We start from the raw sequence: 18,627 nt of genomic DNA, 5'->3' as shown, positions 1-18,627 counted from the left end.
AAAAAGAAAAAGAAAAATAGTGACTCCATATTCTGGCCATATGGAAGACAGGGCTGACGCAACACCATTAGTTTGGGGCAGTATCATAAATGACATGATAATATTAATAGTTTTACTTTTTATGACAATATGGCATTTGAGAGAAGGAATCCAAGCACCCAGAACTTACAACATTAAAGCTCAAAAAGAACAACAAAAAAGGAATCAGGGACAAGTTAAAATTAAAAAAAAAAAAAGATTGAATTTATCAGCACAGAACACAGATCATAGGATATGAGGTTCTCATTCCAAAGAAAATCTTCCGATAATGGGCTTCGGCTTTGAGGTGTTACCAAAACGTTCCTGCTCGTGAGTAAAATGATGGCAATTCAGATCTTTTAAACTGTTGGACTGGGGATACTGGCAGAGACTAGGTTGTGAGGTTGTAAGAGGAGGTTATTGATTTGTAGAGCAGTGTAAGTATACAAAGTGATCAATATAGGTTTTAAATTTTTATTTTAAAAAGTAGTTTCAGACTTGACTCCCACTTTAGGAGATCAGGGCCTGAAAGAAGTATCCCTTAGGGGGGAAAGGAGTCAGGCTGCCTTCAAATGCAAGAATTGGTTGGAACTTAGAAGAGGAGTGATAGCACACAGCAAACAGCTGGCCCCAAACCTGAGGAGGGACAGGTGCCAGCAGGGAGAGGACACAGAGGGGCCCTTGCTCCGTGGGGAGGATGCACCACCATTAACAAAATGATGAAGCCTCGTGGGGTCCCCAGCTAAAACAATGACAACTGCAACAAAAAAAAAAGCCGGGTGTTGGGGTGGGCACCTGTAGTCCCAGCTACTTGAGAGGCTGAGGCAAAAGAATTGTTTGAGCCCAAGAGTTGGAGGTTGCTGTGAGCTGTGATGCCACAGCACTCCACCCAGGGTGACAGCTTGAGACTGTCTCAAAAAAAAAAAAAAAAAAACCATCAAATGATTCTGCAATAGCAGAGCATTTATTCTACCCTAGGGGTAGGGCCCCAGTGGAGGGCCTGGGGATTGGATTTCTGTCTTTTGGTACAAGTCCAAAGCTGAGGTCCTTTCCTTCTTGCCAAGGAAGAACTCACTCTACAAAGTGTAGCCTCAGACCATTTTTTAGGATTTAATCCTCTTATCTTTAATTTTGGTATGAAAGCATTTTTCTTCTTTAAAAGAACTTAAAGCATCAGCAAACAAATGAGGGCATTTGAGATAGGTGATAAGATAGAAGGATGAGAAAGAGAGGAGGGACCTAAACTCACACAAGCCTGTTCCAAACTTCACACGCACAGTAGAAATCGATGTGGCCATTCAGCACACACACAGCAGAGCGAGGGGTGATCAGAATGACCATTCTGCCAAGTTCTGCCACCCTCGCCTCTCTGGACATGCTGGCTGAGAACTTCGAGGCCTCACATAATAATAATTAAATCAATATAGATAAATTAGATAGTTATTTGTGTGGTATTCTCCCTCCCCAAGTGTCACAGATAAGACCTTATTAATAATCTATTAACATCAGAATCTTCCCTTTACAGAGCAGTACAACAAAAAGTGGGTGGGTTGGCCTGGGTCACCCTGCAGAGCAGATGACAGGGCACCCCTAGAGATGGTTGCTTGGCAAACCTATGAATAACCCCTAGAGATGGCTGCTTGGCAAACCTATGAATAAAGGAAGTGGAAGCAGGGCTTCACATTTTGTAGATAAGACAGACCTAGAGGGTGGGCTTCATAGGGCCGTGAGGGAAGGTCTAGGTCAAGTCTCTTGTTGATGGATGAGGAAACTGAGTCTTACAGCATTGAAGAGTCAAAGCCACACAGCTCACTATGCTTGGGTCATCGTGCCGCCTGCCTCACAGTCAGCTATTATCATCAGGAAGCACACCACAGGCTTTTATTATTTCCTTAAACACAAAGACTCCTCGCCTTTATCACATTAGTTCAGGGTTCAGCAAGTGGATTGCCTTCATTTAGATGAGAACTTTCTGAGAGTGCAAAACATGCCTCTACAATTTTCTCACCTAAGATTTTTCCTGGGACTATTGCAAAATCCCTCTACCTTCTGGACTACTACAACCTCAAACACAAAATTACTCTATGTTTAGGAACCTGAACAAGTTATTTTAAAGATCTATTCCACCCTTCTAAGGTCCTATCGCTTGTTCTCACTCATTATAAAAGATCTCAAATCAGACCTTTTCCATTTCTTTCCTTCTCCTTCACTAGGTGTAGATAAAGGATCCTGGATCATGTAGAAACAAGATTAAAAAGGTCCTTGAGTGTAATTCAGTCTAACCACCTCTCAGAAGCTAGAATCACGATTTATAGCCTCCTGGACGAACAGTTATCTTCATGATGATAGAATTTTTGCAGTGGCAGAAATACCACTTTGTTTTGAAAAATCACCATTTTCAAAGTTACTTTTATAGTGCATATAATTCCCCCTCCCTGAAGCTTCCCGTAACTGATGAGATCTGCCATAATGTCCCACTTTCTGTGAATGTAACATTCCCTCCACAACCTTGCACTATTGATAGGAATTGTTAGAAGTGAGGTAATCTGTGCTGTTTATGACGGTTAAATCTGCATAAATATACTTAAAGTGTTTATCTTTATTTACTCACATGACCCGACTTTCACCAAATTGGTGGAGATACATGTGGATTGATCTGCCTTAAAATACCAGCTGTGCGCTGCATGTAAAAAAAAACATCGGGTGGTTATGATGAGAATGTTTATAACAGAAAGTTGGCCAAACCTCAGGGCCCATCTACACAGGGACAGAGGCTGGTGTCACCATTGGCTGAGAAAGACAGGCCTTGGGTATCGAGATACCGTGCTCAGACAGAGGTTTCAAATATGAATGCTGATTGAAATTCACAAGGTCAAACATTCAAAATTGTAGGCATCGATTTGTAATCAAGTTCTTTTGAAATTGCTTTGCATCTGGGCTGCTCTATGCAGCATCCTCTAGGAAGAGTAGCAACCAGGAATTTTTAAAAAATGGTAATAATGATTTTTCTCTAAGAGTCATCTAGCAAGATTATGTATGTGGAAATGCTTCATAAACTGTAAAGCCCCGTAAAATGTGATGTTGCCTCATCCTATTTTGAGCTCTTACTGAGCGCTCACCATGTGCTTATACTGCTTAATTGCCGAAAGTTCTAGACATTTTTAATATCTCACATAAATGAGTAAACATAAAACAATATCCTCTCTCCAAAAGCTTGATCTTGTAAAAGATTTCTTTACCTGGCTCTAGGTATATGAAAAATAAGGATACACTGAATTGACATAAATTTACAGATTCTATATAAAGTAGGAAAAAAGCATAAGAGGAGAAAATACCCAAAGAGAACTGGCATGCATAACAGTGGGGAGGGGGGTTGATATAACTATAGAGAATCTTTCTTACTCATAAGTCCACAATTTGGTGGTCGCAAGACCTAGGTTATCTGGGCCTGGATATATTCCTGGACAAGATGAAGGAAAGCCTATTCAGAAATGGAGAAAACTAAATGCTCTTGCAGGCTCATCTTCCAAATTATTAGTTGATTTTTGAACTGATATCAAAAGGTCAGCTAATAAGAATACACGAATACACTGTCTTCCAAGCAACTAGATGACGCTTTTGAGTTCAAAAATAAGACACAGGCCAGGCATGGTGACTCACGCCTGTAATCCCAGCACCTTGCAAGGCTGATGTGGGAGGCTCACTTGAGGCTAAGAGTTTGAGATCAGCTTGGAGAACACAGTGAGACTCCCATCTCTACAAAAAATTTTAAAAAGCTGGGCATGGTGGCATGTGCCTATAGTCCCAGCTAGTCAGGAGGCTGAGGCAGGAGGATCACTTGAAACCAGGAGTTTGAGACTGCAGTGAGCCGTGATATTGCCACAGCACTCCAGTCTGGACAATCAAGTGAGACCCTATTTCTAATAAAAATAAAATAATAAAATAAAATATACAATTAATAAAATAAGACACAAATTAATACTAGGCTGTCTTATGCCTGTGAACAAAACTGAACCATCATCTCCCTAGTTTCCAAGTGCTCTGAGAATTTGTACAATACAAGGCAAGGTTAAGGGTACATGTTCTGTTGTTAGACTTCCTGAGTTCAAATCCTGGCTCCACCCCTTGCTAGCTGAGCAACTTTAAGTATTCACTTAATTAATCTATGCCTCCATTTCCTCATTTCCTCATGGAGTCATCATAAAAAAGAGAATTAGTGGGAATGAAGGAGTGGGGAGAAGGGAGGAGAAAGAGCATGGGGGTAAGGGTATATGGCACACCCCTTAGGGGCAGGACACAATTGTAAGAGGGACTTCATCTAACAAATGCAATCAGTGTAACCTAATTCTTTATACCCTCAACAAATCCCACACAATAAAAAAAAAATGAAAATTGGTAAGTTATATGTAATAATTAAGAACATACTCTTGGAAAACAGAGAGCCTGAGCTTAAATTCCAGTTCAGTCTCCATGTGATTTGGCAAGATTGTTTTAGTGAGGTCCTCTGTAAGATGGAGTAGTAACAGTATCTCACCTCAATGGGTTGTTTTAAAACTTAAATAAATTGATCCGTATAAATGACTTAGTATAATCTCTGACATATAGTAAACTTTAAATTTTTTTTATTTCAGATTAATGTGAGAGTACAATGTTTGCATTTGTTAGGAAGAATCTCTGCTGTATTTACTAAAATTATAAATTTGTTAGGTAGAATCTCTGCTGTATTTACTTTAAATTATAAATTCAAAGTAATATAAGTAAAAAAAGAAAAGAAAAGAAAAGAAAAGAAAATTGGTAAGTATAAAGGTCCCAGAACAGTATCTGGTACAAATAAAAGCAATACTACACACTTGCTATTACTCTATTCATGGGCTGGCAACCTGGCTGGATTAATAGAACTGCTTGCAAGAAGAGGAGCTTAAAATTGCTTATCCTATTCTGCTTCGGTTTTGATGTTTTATATTTATGTTTTATTTCTTTTTTTAAAAAATACAAGAGCAAGGAGTTGTAACTTCTGCCCAGGAACAATGAAACTGTCCACTCAACAACTGTGGCTTCCAGGAGAAAGTAAGTGGAAACAGATGTTTCTGAAAAATAAAAATCCAGGCTATACCTTTGGTATCTGTGGCTCACAGAAAACTTTCCAGCAGCCATCCCACAGCAGCTGCTAATAAACTTAAATTTATTCTTTATGGACCTTTTTATAAAGCCTTCTAGAATATGCATCTTTCTTTCTTTTTCTGTTGTTTGTTTTTGGTTTTGTTTGAGACAAGGTCTTGCCCTGTCTCCCAGGCTGGAATGCAGGTGCCCTAATCACAGCTCACTCCAACCTTGAATTCCTGGGTGCCAGGACCCCCAGATGCCTTTTATCCCACTTTTCCCCCCACTCCACAAACACACCAACCTTCTATGAAATCAGAGGCCGTGTAGGGGCGCTGGTTGGGGCTGCTCTCGGAAGGGCTGTTCAGGGTCTCCAGGGCCGATTCGATGGCTTCCACCAACTCGTCCCGCTTGTCCTTCCTCACTGGCTTCTCCTCGGGGTGTCGTGTCAGGCCCGTCTCCAGCTGGTACACCTTCTGCAGGGTAAAGCTGTCGAAAGGCACCGCGGCGTACTCGGTGGCCAGCTTGACCCCGCTGTGCACCTCCGCCTTGTCCACCTGCGAGTGCAGGAAGGCCAGGAGGTCCGCCTGGCTTTTCTCTGGGGGGCTGTGGTCCAGCCCCAGGCCGGCGGGGTCGCTGGCCTGGTCCTGTCCGTTCCTGAGCTGCTCGCCCCTCTCCTGCAGCTCCTCCTTGAGCTGCGCGATCTGCTGCTTCAGGCTGCTCACGTAGTTGCGGTGCTGTTCCTCCCACTCCTGCAGGACCGCCTGGTACCCCTCCTTCCCCGTGGGGCCGTTGGCCCTGGGCAGCGCCGGCTGCTCCTCGTCGCCCCTCGGCGTGCAGGCCAACATGTAGAGCACAGAGATCACGCAGCAGAGCAGCACCAACAAAATCACCAGCCGAGAGACCCACGCGAGCAGCCCTCGGCGAAGCATCCTCATTCAGGAATGGGCCATGCGTCCAGTACCAGTGGCATCTCAGAAATGCCAGGGCCGGTGCCGAAGGGCTTCCCTGGCCTAGACCGCAGGACACGTGCGTTTGGGGCCTCCAGAGCTGCTTGCATCCATTTCCTTCTAGAATGTGTCCTGCCCCTGGGGGTCCACCACTACACAGAACAGCTGCCCTACTTGGAAAGGCTGATCTCGCAGGCAGAAGCGAAGAGGTAAGTGGAACCTCCCAGTCTCCTTCATTCTCACCACAGTCTTCCTGACAGGCAGCTGAGCACAACGGGGGACCTGGGAGGAGACACAAATGACATCCATACTTAATCAAATTAGTAACACCTTTATGTTCCCTGCAGCAATCAATATCCAATAGGCCTCCTGTGAGGTTTCTGGAAAATGCTTAGGATACACGAGTCAATGTGATCAAAAGTTTGTCAACCACACAGAAGTGTGTGCACTTGGCGGGTAACACATACATGGAACAAAGGGCACAGGAAACAGCATGAAAGGAACACGGCAAACGGGAACCACAGTTAACTCTCTTTGGGTGTAAGGGTTAAGAGTGAGTTTCCTGCTTCTATCTATTCTTTCTGTAACTTGTAAATTCTCCACAATGGCACACATTTTGATGGTTAATGCAGGAAAGCAAAACTTGAATGACAATGAAATTGGCCAAAGGGGACTTCAGGGCTAGGACCTATGCTTGGGGGGTGGATGGGATTAGATGAGCTCCTTGTGAATGAGCCTATGGGCACTCACTACTCAGGCCAGGCCCCACTGAGAAAGAAGGGCTTTCTCAGCCTTTCCGACCGGGAGGTGAAAAAGTACCAAATGTTCAAATATGGAAACAATAATTGTGGGTAGTTTGGGTAGTAACAGAATCAAGGGACAATTGTTCCAGCTAACACTGCAATTCTGCTTGCAGACAGGGGAAAATGAGTTCCTTAGAAAGGGAAGATCCCCCTAGAATGAACACAGATCGGTAATACTGTCCTACTGGGACTTAACTCCCAAGCATGTCTCTGTTGCAGCCTCTACACACAGTGCCACATCCTGACGGCTTATTAGAAATATTCAGATCAGTCTCAGGACCGTTTGCGCATCCTGGCAGCTCAACTCCAAAGCCCTGTGAGAAGGAAGGGGCCCTCCTGACTGGCCCGGCCTGTCTCCTGGGGGCACCCTGCCTCCCTCCTCCACCCTTCTCCATGTCCTCCAGCACACCACCTCTTCAGTTCTCCATTAATGCCCTTTCTTTGTCTCCCCCTACCCATCTTAGCCAGGAAAAATAAATTAAAGAATGATTAACAGAAAACAGATCAATTGAAATTTATGGTTTAGGGACATTTTTTAAGACCATCTAAATGTATCCATCTTCCTTCATTCCTTCCCCTCCCTTCCATTTTCCCTCCTTCCCTTCCTTCCAAACAAGGTCTTACTCTGTCACCCAGGCTAGAGTGTGCAGTGGCCTAATCACAGCTCACTGCAACCTTGGACTCAAGTGATCCTTCTGCTTCAGTCTCCCAAGTAGCTGGGACTACACATACATGACCACAGCTGGCTTATTTTTCTATATTTTGTAGAAATGGGGTCTCACTTACTCAGTCTGGTTTCAAACCTTTGGCCTTGAGTGATCCTCCTGACTCACCCTCCCAAACAGAGTGCTAGGATTACAGGTACAAGCCACTGTGCCCAGCTTGATGTATCTTTCTATGACACTCCTCTTACAAACCAGTTCCCCAAGAATACTGTGCCTTTCAAATTTTATAAAAACTTGGCATTTTCAGTAACCCCCCAAATAACTAAATTTATATAGTATTTCACCCAACCCAGAAAGTCAGGTTCTGGGCCAATAATCATTTCATTTACCAGTGGTCTGTACCAATTACTGATGGGAAAAAGACATCTCTCGAAGTTAATTAGCAACTTCAAGACCCCTGGGAAAAAAGAGAGAGCTTTTTTTTCTCTGAAGATACAGCAAATGCTTACAGCTGCATGGACTCTATTTAAATATTTACCTCTATGTGGTATGTCTGTACACAGAAATTCCTCTTCTATTACCCAGGAAGTGCCTCTTAGAGATACCACCAGGCTATCAAAAATAGTTTATTTCTCAATTGTCCTTAAAAACACGACACATAATCTTCCCTCTAATATTTCCCTGGGCCTGTGGAGTCTCTCTGCTATAATTTAGAACAATACACAGTTATTAGCACTAAGTTTAAAGTGCATGCTTAGCCCTGGAAGCCTTTTCCATGAGATGAAAATCTTGGGATTTGTGTAATTACTATAATTCTGTGATTAAAAATATCTCAGCTTTGGTGTTCAGGCACCTTGCTGTTTTTAATGAAATTCTCAGATAAACTCATTATATCCAAGTATTAAATTACCAGTGAAGACACGCTATCATGTTATTCTGCCACTTAAAGACTCCCACTTTAAATAGGTTGTCATTAAAGACAAAATAAGTAAATCGAAAAACAAAAACAGAACATTCAACATATTTTATTGTACTATAGAAGCTTTAAAAATGCAATTTTCCAATAGATTTTTAAAATGGGATAATGATTATACTTGCAGAAAAGATTAAAATCATGAAAAGATAAAATCATGATGCTTCACTGAAACAAATGTTTAAAGATTGAAGATTAAATAATCTATGATTAAAGAAATCTAAAACTGGAACATCTTTTTGTTTGGCTTCATAAATCTCTTTAAAATCTAGTCTGTCTTTTGAAATTCACTAGTATAAATTACTTGGTATTCCACTCTTTGGAGAAAAGGAATACTGGGGGGGGGGGAATAGATCTTTATGCAGAATGAAATTTAAAAGAAATAACAAACAGGCTAGGTGGTTTGTGCCTATAATCCCAGTACTCTGGGAGGTCAAGGTGATCTGATCACCTAAGTTCACAAGTTCAAGATCAGCCTGAGCCAGAGTGAGACCCAGCTTCTAATAATAGCCAGACCTTGTGGTGGGTACCTGTAGGCCCAGCTACTTGGGAGGCTGAGGCAAAAGAATTGCTTGAGCCCAAGAGTCTGAGGTTGCTGTGAGCTATGATGCCACAGTACTCTATGGGGGTGGGGAGAGGGGTGAAAAAGTGAGACTCTGTCTCAGAAGAAAAAAGAAGAGGAGAGGAGCAGAGAGGAGAGGAGGGAAAAAGCTGTAAAAATTGCTACCTAAGACAAATGATAGATTTTCCCTTTTAAATACCAGGACCTGATAACGTATGTCAGAAACAAAACTCTGCATTCTTTAAAAGACAAAACATTTCCAAACCACGCCAACAGTCTAATCTGTAATCAAAAATAGTAACAATTGGCTGTACTGTGGAGGCCAGGAGTATCTGCTTGCTGAAGTCAGCGGAGGCTTATCCTTCGGATTCTAAGGATACTTCCCACAAAGAACAACTTCACTGAACACCATCCTTAAAAGTGGGTGCCACTTTTACCAGCTCTTCCCCCTTTACAAAAAGATACCTCAATGAGACATAAACAGACCAATGTACACCTAAGCACCAAGGCCACGTGCAATCTCCCTCTCTGTGTAGAGGTGCTTTGAGAGTAAGAGTTAACACTAAGATTGTGTTTACAGACTTGCAGAAGGAAAGCACTATATAATTACCAAGCACTACTACGAGTTAGAGATGACAGTGAAAATAACAGCTTAATGTGGTCACAGTGGCACTGTGCTACTATTTAAAAAACTTAGAAAAGCCCTCAGATTTTTAGACTAGCTTGGTCTCCTGGGGCAGCAAGGAACAGGGAAAAACCAGAGAGCAAGAAGGAGTCCCCATGAACACCAATGTTAAGACCCTTGGGAGAAGAAGGGTTTCATATTCCTAGGTTTTTTTTTGTTTGCTTGTTTGTTTAAGGAAAAAAATCCTTGCACTCATCAGGTTTGGGGCCTTGTCCATGTCTGAATGTCCATCCCTACTGAACTGCTGTGCCCAACACCTTCCTATCCCTGGCCAAGCCCTCATTGATGGATCTGTCACGCACGCTGTCTGAAACAGTGGATTTATTGATTGGAGTGAAGGAGACAGCCAAGTACAAAGTCTTTACTGCCATTCTCACAGTCATTGGGCAATCAAACAATAGTCCTCTGTGAAGGCAAAACATTGTCACACAGCAACGCTTTCTAGTGCCCACTCTGGTCTGAGTCCACCTAAAACAGGGGTATTCCAACTACCCTCTGACTGGAAAAGCATTCTCAGTGTGGCCTCCTGTTCCATTATTCTCACATCAGAGCAATTCTAGAAGCTTTTCATTAAGGCATATAGCAGGGGAGGCTTAGCGATTTATAGACGTCCTGAGCTTTCAAGGAAGAAAACCTGAAAAACACAGTAGGCCGAGGCCAAGGGCTCCAGCAATGGAGAGGGTTTCTCAAGACTCCCAGCATAGATCATGTCACAGCCTGAAAGCCCACTGAGACCAGAAAACACCCGGGTCTCCAAATAACACAGTGAGGACCTGGAGATTCAGTACACTATAGATCAGAGATACAGTCTGCTCCCGCCGGGATTCTGTCTTCATTCATTCCCCATCTGACAAATAGGCCCAGAGACCTACTATCTTCAATGCACTGCATAAGAAGTTACAGGATTCTAGGATCAAATAGGACTTTCCATACTTCTTTCCATAACAACTGTACTAGCTTACAGTCCCACCAACAGTGCAGGAGTGCTCCCTTCTCTCTGCATCCACCCCAGCATCTGATGCAGCAATCCCATTACTAGGTATCTAACCAAAAGAAAATAAAAAAGTCATTTTTATCATAAGGACATTAGCACTCAGATGTTTACAGCAACCCAATTTATAATCACAAAGATGTGAAAACAACCCAAGTGCCCTTCAACCCATGAATGAATGGGTTAATAAACTGTGGTGCACGTATACCACAGGGTCCTATTCAGCCATAAAAAAGATGGAAATTTTGTATCTTTTGTTACAACTTGGATGGATTTGGGGGACACTCTCCTAAGTATCACAAGAATGAAAAAACTAGCATCACACATGCTCAATACTAAGTTGAAACTAGTAGATTAACAACAACTTGTACACATGAGAGAATAAACTCAATTAAACTCAACAAGAGGGAGGGGATTCGGTAAGTTCCCACCTAACCGACACAATGGCACACTTCCGGGGGAGAGGCCACAGCTACAACGTGGACTTTACCTTACAAATGCAAACAATGTAACCTAATCATATATATCTTCGTATCAACCGAAAATTTTTTAAAAAGAAGTTACAGGAGATGACAAGGTGAACCAAGCACAAATTCCTACTTCAGCAAACTCATTGGCTTGTAGAAGAGCTAGGGTCTTCTCGAATAACTACAATTTGAGCACCAAACTGACAAATGGTATTAAAATAAAGTGTTAACATGTCTCCACCTGCCAAGTGTATGGGTGAAGGTAGGGGAGGGAGGATTTGAGAAGAGACGTGTAAATAAACAAATGTTCAAATAACAAAAGCTTAAGATAAATGTTATAAACCAGCAATATGTGTTAGCATAAGACATGCAAGTGGCTATAGGTACTGTTTCCCATTTCATCTTAAAGTGGACACTCTTAGAATGTAAAATCGAGGCAGGTCTAGGGCCCGGTGAGGTGGTTCACACCTGTAATCCCAGCACTCTGGGAGGTCGAGGTGGGTGGACTGCCTGAGCTTACAGGTTCAAGACCAGCCTGAGCCAGAGCAAGACCCCACCTCTAACAATATATGGGCATTGTGATGGGTGCCTGTAGTCCTAGCTATTCGGGAGGCTGAGGCAAGAGAATCACTTAAGCCCAAGAATTTGAGGTTGCCGTGAGCTGTGATGCCACAGCACTCTACCGAGGGAGGCATAGTGAGACTCTGTCTCTAAAAAAGACAAGATTGAGGTAGGTCTAAGTTTGGTCCAGAGCCTAAGTGTGGCCAGTGGATATCAGAAGTTCTATAACAACGACAGAAAAATTGCCATCCCAATAAGTGTAAGCATTTCACTTTGCAGATCCCAGTGAGCATCTGGGTATGACTCTCGCAGAGAAACTGCCAAGACACGTCTACTGACATCCACAAGAAGCTCATAAATCACCAAGGACTCCCAGAACAAGTCTCACTGATGAAAATGTTGTCAGGGTCAGCGGCAGGCAGAAGGGATGGTGGCTTCACTGCGAGACCGAGTCACACAGCACTATGCATCACACAAGGACAGGCCTTGTGAGTGATAAAGGAAACTATTCAAGGAGTGGAAATAAATTCTGCAGGACATCTCCACCCTGTGTGCAGGCACGGCCAAAAGGGTTGATGGAGAAAAAAAGACAAGCAGTGTCTACGGGGTCAGGAAGTGGTAGACCGAAGCCTAATGCCACCATGTGAGTCTGTTCGTCTTGGGCACAGACAGTCAGCCCTTTGACAGCAAGGGCACAAACTGACCTTCACTCAAAGGATTGGCTGTACCAATAGAACATAAACTAAAGCCATATCTTTTGGATAAACATACCATCCTGTATGTGTGTGGAAAGGATTCTTACTCAAAGAGTTTTCAAATGCTCTCAAAAATGGATATAGAGAGAACACTGTAGACTTTATTTGAACATAAGGCTTCATTTAGAATTCCCTCCACCTCAGTGGAGTTCCTGTAAGCAGGGTGGGGCAGAGCCAGCTTCCAGGTTGGCCGTCCTCATTGCATCCATTCCCCTGTACGTTTGCTCCCACACCGTGCTGGGGGCTTGATGTAAGTGACCAACAACAAACGGCAGAGAGGGTGGGATGCTGCTCGTGAGATTAGGTCATAAGAAACTGTAGCTTCTGTCTTGGGTACTTCTGGGCTTGGAGTCCAAAGAGGGGTCTGAGTACCAATTTTATAGCTTCCAGATGGTATAATTTCTCTGAGCCTCAGTTTCCCAAACTGAAGAGTGATAACAGCAGCCATGCTGGGAACAGCCCCGGGGAAGGGCCCACAAGGTGAGGAACTGAAGCCTCCAGCCAACAGCCAGCAAGGAACAAAGGCAGGTCTGCTGACAGCCAGCTGAGCAAGCCTGGATGTCAATTCTGCAGCCACCAGCAAGCTCTGAAATGACTGAAGCAGGACAGCGTGAATGTGGCCTTGGGAGAAACTCTGAGCCACAACTGCCCAGCTAAGCCACTCCTGTATTCCTGACCCTGTGACCCTGTGAGACAATAAATGGCTTCTGTTTTAAGCCAAGTTCTGAGGGTAATTTGTTACATACTAATAGAATTAGTACAGATAAAATGCTATCTCCTAACTACACAGTGTTTTTCTTTTTATGATATGTTTTAACATGTCTTATACCATAAAATACAACAATCCTGTGAGGCCAGAAAGATGCTGCTGTTATCACTCTTCAATTTGAGAAACTGAGGTTCAGAGAAATTACACCATCTGAAAGCTATAAAATTGGGACTCAGACCCCTCTTTGGACTCCAAGCCCAGTGTGCCTCCTATCCTGGCACATGCCTCCAAGGCCTCCAAATTTCTACTCTTGAGCAATGGTTATTTATCCAAAAACAGTTGTTAATATCAAGGACTTTGAGAAATCAATAAAATTAAACTAGACATTTAATTACATTTTAGGGCACCCTGTCCCAAAGACTGGCATCAACAGTGGAGTGTTGCAGAGAAGTAGTTGACAATTACAGGGTATGAGCCACTCAACTGAGACCTGGTGACACACATCACTGTCACTGTAGCAATGGCACCAAGCTGCACAAGTGAGAAGCATCAGAACCTTCCAAAAGCCCTCCTTCTCCATCACCTTTTGCCATTGTCTCATCACCAAGTCAACATGATTCTACTTCCAAGTCTATCTTAGATCAGTTCTCGTATCTCCACCTCCACTGTCACCCTCGTCAAGGCTCCATGGACAAAATATCAGCCACCGAGCTTCAGAGCGGCTAGGAACTAACACACAGCCACCAACTTCAGAGTCACATAAAACTGCACCCCCAACCACACACTATTTTTCATTTTACAAAATTTTTTAACATGCTTCATATCCCATGATACAATAGTCTTGTGAGACCAACAAGACATTACTATTATCAATTCTCAACTTGGGACACAGGAAAAGGGGGCACAAAGTGGGACAGCAAAGGTCTTGACACCAGAGGCAAATTCTGCAAACTTCAAGAGAAGACAGACGTACTGCTCCCAGTTCATTATGTTCACACACTCTTTTGCCATCTGCCTTCTCTTAAAGAGAATAAATATATACAACCAATCCCTATAACTGTTATGTTGAGTCCATAGTATTCTGTTGCTTGTATATAGTTAATTAGCTTTGGGTTGAGGTGTAGTCATGCACTGCTTAACAACAGGTATATATTTTGGGAAGAGTGTTGTTAGGTGATTCATTGTTACACAAACACTGCAGTACAACAGTCTACTGATCCCAGCCTGCTATTGCACTGAGTATGGTAGGCTAGTGGTTCCCAACCTTTATGGCATGAGGGACTGGTTTTATGGAAGACAATTTTTCCCTAGGCAGGGAGTTGGGGTAGGGTAGGGTATTAGATTCTCATAAGAAACATGCAACCTAGATCCCTTGTGTGTGTAGTTTACAGTAGGGTTCCTGCTTCTGAGAATCTAACACTACCACTGATGTGACAGGTGGCAGAGCTCAGGCAGTGATGTGGGTGTTGGGGAGCAGCTGTAAATACAGATGAAGCTTCACTCACTTGCCCATTGCTCACCTCCAGCTGGGAAGCCTGGTTCCTAACAGGTTCCAGACCAATACCGGTCCATGGCCTGTAGGGTGGGGACTGTAGCTATAGGCAACTCTAACACAATGGTAAATGTTTGTGTATCTAGACATAGAAATAAATTTATTCACCTATAAATTATATATAAGCTTTATAATGTTATTGTATTATATATTTAGACAACAATACCTCTAAAACAATGAAGTGTATAATATTTTTAAATAATGTTTTCTCACCCGGTGGACCATCACGGGCACCCTGGGACTCAGTAGGCAGCCCCCTGGTTACATTATGTATTTCCTTAGGGCAGAGGTCTTGCTCTGATTCCAGGGCCCTGGGATCAGGCTCCTATCTTGATTCCTCCACTCCTCAGAGGACCCAGCCTCAAGGCAACTTCTCTACCTCTGGACCCCATGTCTCCATCTCAGGGTCCCCACTACCTGCTGACATGGCTGCACTGCCAGGCCTCTGCTAGGAACCACTTCCCTCCTCACCTAGACAAGATGTCCTTGGCCTTAAAGAGTCTGCCCTTGAGGTCCCCTTATAGCCAGGCTGTGAGAGCTCCTTTCCCAAGGACCAGACAGACCTCAGCCTTGTGGAAGGCTTGAGTTCAGAAATTCCTCAGCTGGGCGATATCCTCCATCCCCTCAACTTCACATTGATCTCCTAGAGGAAGCCTTCTGATCCCATTTTCCCTACTCTGAAGCAAGAAAAGGGAAATATGGCAAAAAGAACCTGCCTCCTGCCAATCAGGAAATGAAGGTGCAGAAATGTGTCACAGTGACACACCTCGACAGGCAGGAAAGAGATCCAAGCCCTTTTTGCTATTCTCTTTTGTTTTGATTTTGGTTTTTGATTTGCTGAGGACTCTTTGCAGAGAAGACTTGATGGGGAGGGTATATCTGTCTCTGAACAGACCTTCCACAGCCACCCCCACCCTTTGGAAAAACCTAAGATGGGCAATTGCCATAAGTGGTGGTCATGGACCCTAGAGGGTACAAGGAGACAAGGGTACTGGTATAAAAAGACATTGCCAAGGTAGATGCATAGGATGAAGAACCTTTTCCTGGCTAGAAGATGTCTCCAGGACACAGGCAGGGCCAAGTCAGCTGTCAAACCCTGCAGAGACCTGTCTTGTCTCTTGTCTCTATATCTCCACAGGTCCTGCAAGGCCTTCAGGAGCCACTTTGCACCACAAAGTGAAACCTGTGGAACTAGGTTCTAATGCTCTCCCATTGCTCATAATTACAACCACTTAGCAAGCATTTACTTTGGGGCCAGACATCACCCTAAGCACTTTACAAACATTATCTCATATAATCCTATGAGCTAAGTCTTATTAGTCCCATGAAAGACAAGGAAACTGAGGCTTATGGAAGTGAAGTAACTTGCCCAAGGGGTACAGCTGGCAAGCAGCTGAGCCTAGCTTCAAACCCAGCTCTGATTCTAAATTCCTGCTCCTACCCACTAGGCTCTGCGGTTCAACACCCTGAATAATCTAAACTGTTTGCCGAGACCTGTTCTCCATTCTATACCCAATGCATCCAATTTTTCTTTGTTCTGATGAATCTTCCTATTTATGAGCATCACTGGCTTCTCAAATGTAGTGTGAAGGGCTCTGTCTCCAGCTATAATGTTTTGTTTCCCCATTTGGGTTTCCACATTTCCTAACAGCTACACAAACTCACACCATCCTGATGAATAATGCTCATCCCAGCCAGGCCCGGTGTGAGCCTCACCCTGGCCCTGTAACTGAGACTTGGATAGGGTATCTCTGCCACACTCAAGGGCTTCCAAGAGATGCCCAGAGCTTATGCCGCATATCGGGTTTAAAACATCTCAACTAAAAGGCATGCTGGCAAGTGGCATTTTTAATCAACTGAGAGATTCTTCTTTGAAAAAAGAGAAAAATCTCTAGGTCGGTTGGAATAATGGCTGGCACCACCACAGAATCCTCTCCTGGCAGACACTGAGTTCTCGCTCTTCTCCTCTGGAGCACTGCAGATGAAGACGCCCAGGTAATGGCTGCATTATTCCCTGTGTCAAACTGATGTCTTCCTGTGCAGAGAAAGTCAGCCCTGCCATTGAGAGACTCAGGAAAGCACAGCCTGGAGAGATCAGGTCCTGGGGTCACCCAGCATACCTTCCAGGGAAATGCACCCTGTTAATTAACAAGGAGTGCCTAATTAAAAGTGAGCAATGTTCCACGGTCAAGTGCCTTCTGGCTAAACCAGAAGCATGGGGCCCTGAGCTGGCTGCAGGCAGAGTTGCTGAGTAAATATCAGCTATAAGGTGAGGTCAGGGGTGTGAATCACACCTCACTGGGCTGGGAAGGCCAAGGGGCTCCCACATGAAGCAAGTTCAACTTTATTTACTTCCAGTAAAAAGGACACAGAGAGAAGAAAAACAGAGTTCTCTCCTTCTTGGTAAAATGACCCATGCACCTTATTAGCACAGGAGAAGGGAGGTAGATGATGAGAAGCAATGCTTGCCGGTGGCTTTTTAAGATATAAATCTCCCCGACCAAAGTATATGGACATCACAGTTCATTAACAGGTAAAGGTATAAGTACTCTGGGTCTAAAGTAACGACCCCATACCTTTCGGGCAGCAGGTACTGCTGGAGAAACCCTGCATCTCCTGCCCCCCCTGCCGTCTCATGTAAATCTATTGACAGTAATAACTTTAGTCATTAATTCTTTAGTGTTCCCCAGGACTAGGAAAATGGGGTTCAGGAGGGCAGAGTGACCCCACATCTCAAAACATAGCCACTGTAGTCTGCTTCCACCAGCCTTACGATGCCGTGAATAGACAGAGCTGTTCAATATAAACAGAATTAAACAATGCTAGCAAAGGGGGAGGCGGTGTCTGGGCATAAGAGAAAAGAGCTCTCAAGGAAAGTTGAGAAAACAGTTGTCAAGGAACCCTAAAAAGAGGACGCAAAAAAGTAGCCTCTAAAGAGAACTGGCAGCACAGAAACCAATCTCAAAAGTGTCAAGTCACGCTCTGACCTAAAGGCGAGAGTTGAGGGACACAGGCAACATTGCCCCCTTCCTCTTTAGTTCCCCACATTAAGATGCTCTGCTTTGGCACCATGACAAGCCTGAGGTCTCCTGGAAGAAGGGATTCTGCACAGCCCCAAAGGAGCGTCCTCACTGGGTTACGAGACCTGCTCTCTTAAGTACTTGGGTGTGTTCTGCTGGTGAGTTTGAGGTGAGAGGGGCTAAGAATGAAACTGCTACTTTTAGTCAAGACAAAATAAACAGCCTAACGCCTCTCAGATCTTCTCTTCCTTCTCCACCTACAAGGAAGACATCAGATTACAAATGAGGGCACACTTTTAGAAAGTGCTGATTACATAACAGGGCTAGAGAACGCACATATTGTGCAGAATTATTTTAGAAACTCCATGAAACTGGATCAACAAAGCCTGTTCTCTTTGCATCTTCTCTCTGAATGTGGGAATAGGACCAAATGTACAAGGGAAAAAATACCAAGAGGAAGCCCAATAACAAATCAATGCAAGATGCATTATTATTTTTGATAAAAATAAGACCCATGGTTAAAATTGAAGACAATATTTCTCATATTCTGGCTTCAGGCTACCACATCTGTAAGTACCTCTCCTGGTGTGTTTTTGCCTTTTTATTAGTTCCCTGCTCCCAACACTTGCTCCCAATCCTATCTTGAAGTCAATTCCAGCTGGTGGTTAATTGATTACTTAGTTATTAGCTAAAATTATTTCAAGATACTGTGCCTGTAGAGAAATTTATCTGCAATAGAAATCGTCCTGTTTCTACACACAGATAGATGCCACAGAACACTTACTTAGTGTTTGTTTTACAGGTTAATATTAATAC

General features: G+C 43.6%; 1 protein-coding gene across 1 annotated transcript in view; it reads right to left on the bottom strand.

Moving 5' to 3' along the window:
• CSGALNACT1 (chondroitin sulfate N-acetylgalactosaminyltransferase 1) overlaps positions 1-18,627 on the bottom strand; it is a 160,026-nt gene that overhangs the window by 70,484 nt on the left and 70,915 nt on the right. Inside the window, exon 2 of the mRNA XM_003794000.3 lies at positions 5,423-6,350. Coding sequence (XP_003794048.1) covers positions 5,423-6,056 — 634 coding nt within the window. The 5' untranslated portion in view covers positions 6,057-6,350. The remainder of the gene's footprint in view (positions 1-5,422; positions 6,351-18,627) is intronic.

The sequence above is a fragment of the Otolemur garnettii genome, unplaced genomic scaffold (genome assembly GCF_000181295.1).
Source record: "Otolemur garnettii isolate 467f Iridium unplaced genomic scaffold, OtoGar3 scaffold00074, whole genome shotgun sequence".
In the NCBI taxonomy this organism is placed as follows: Eukaryota; Metazoa; Chordata; class Mammalia; order Primates; family Galagidae; genus Otolemur; species Otolemur garnettii.
This window is presented reverse-complemented; position numbering and strand designations above follow the sequence as displayed.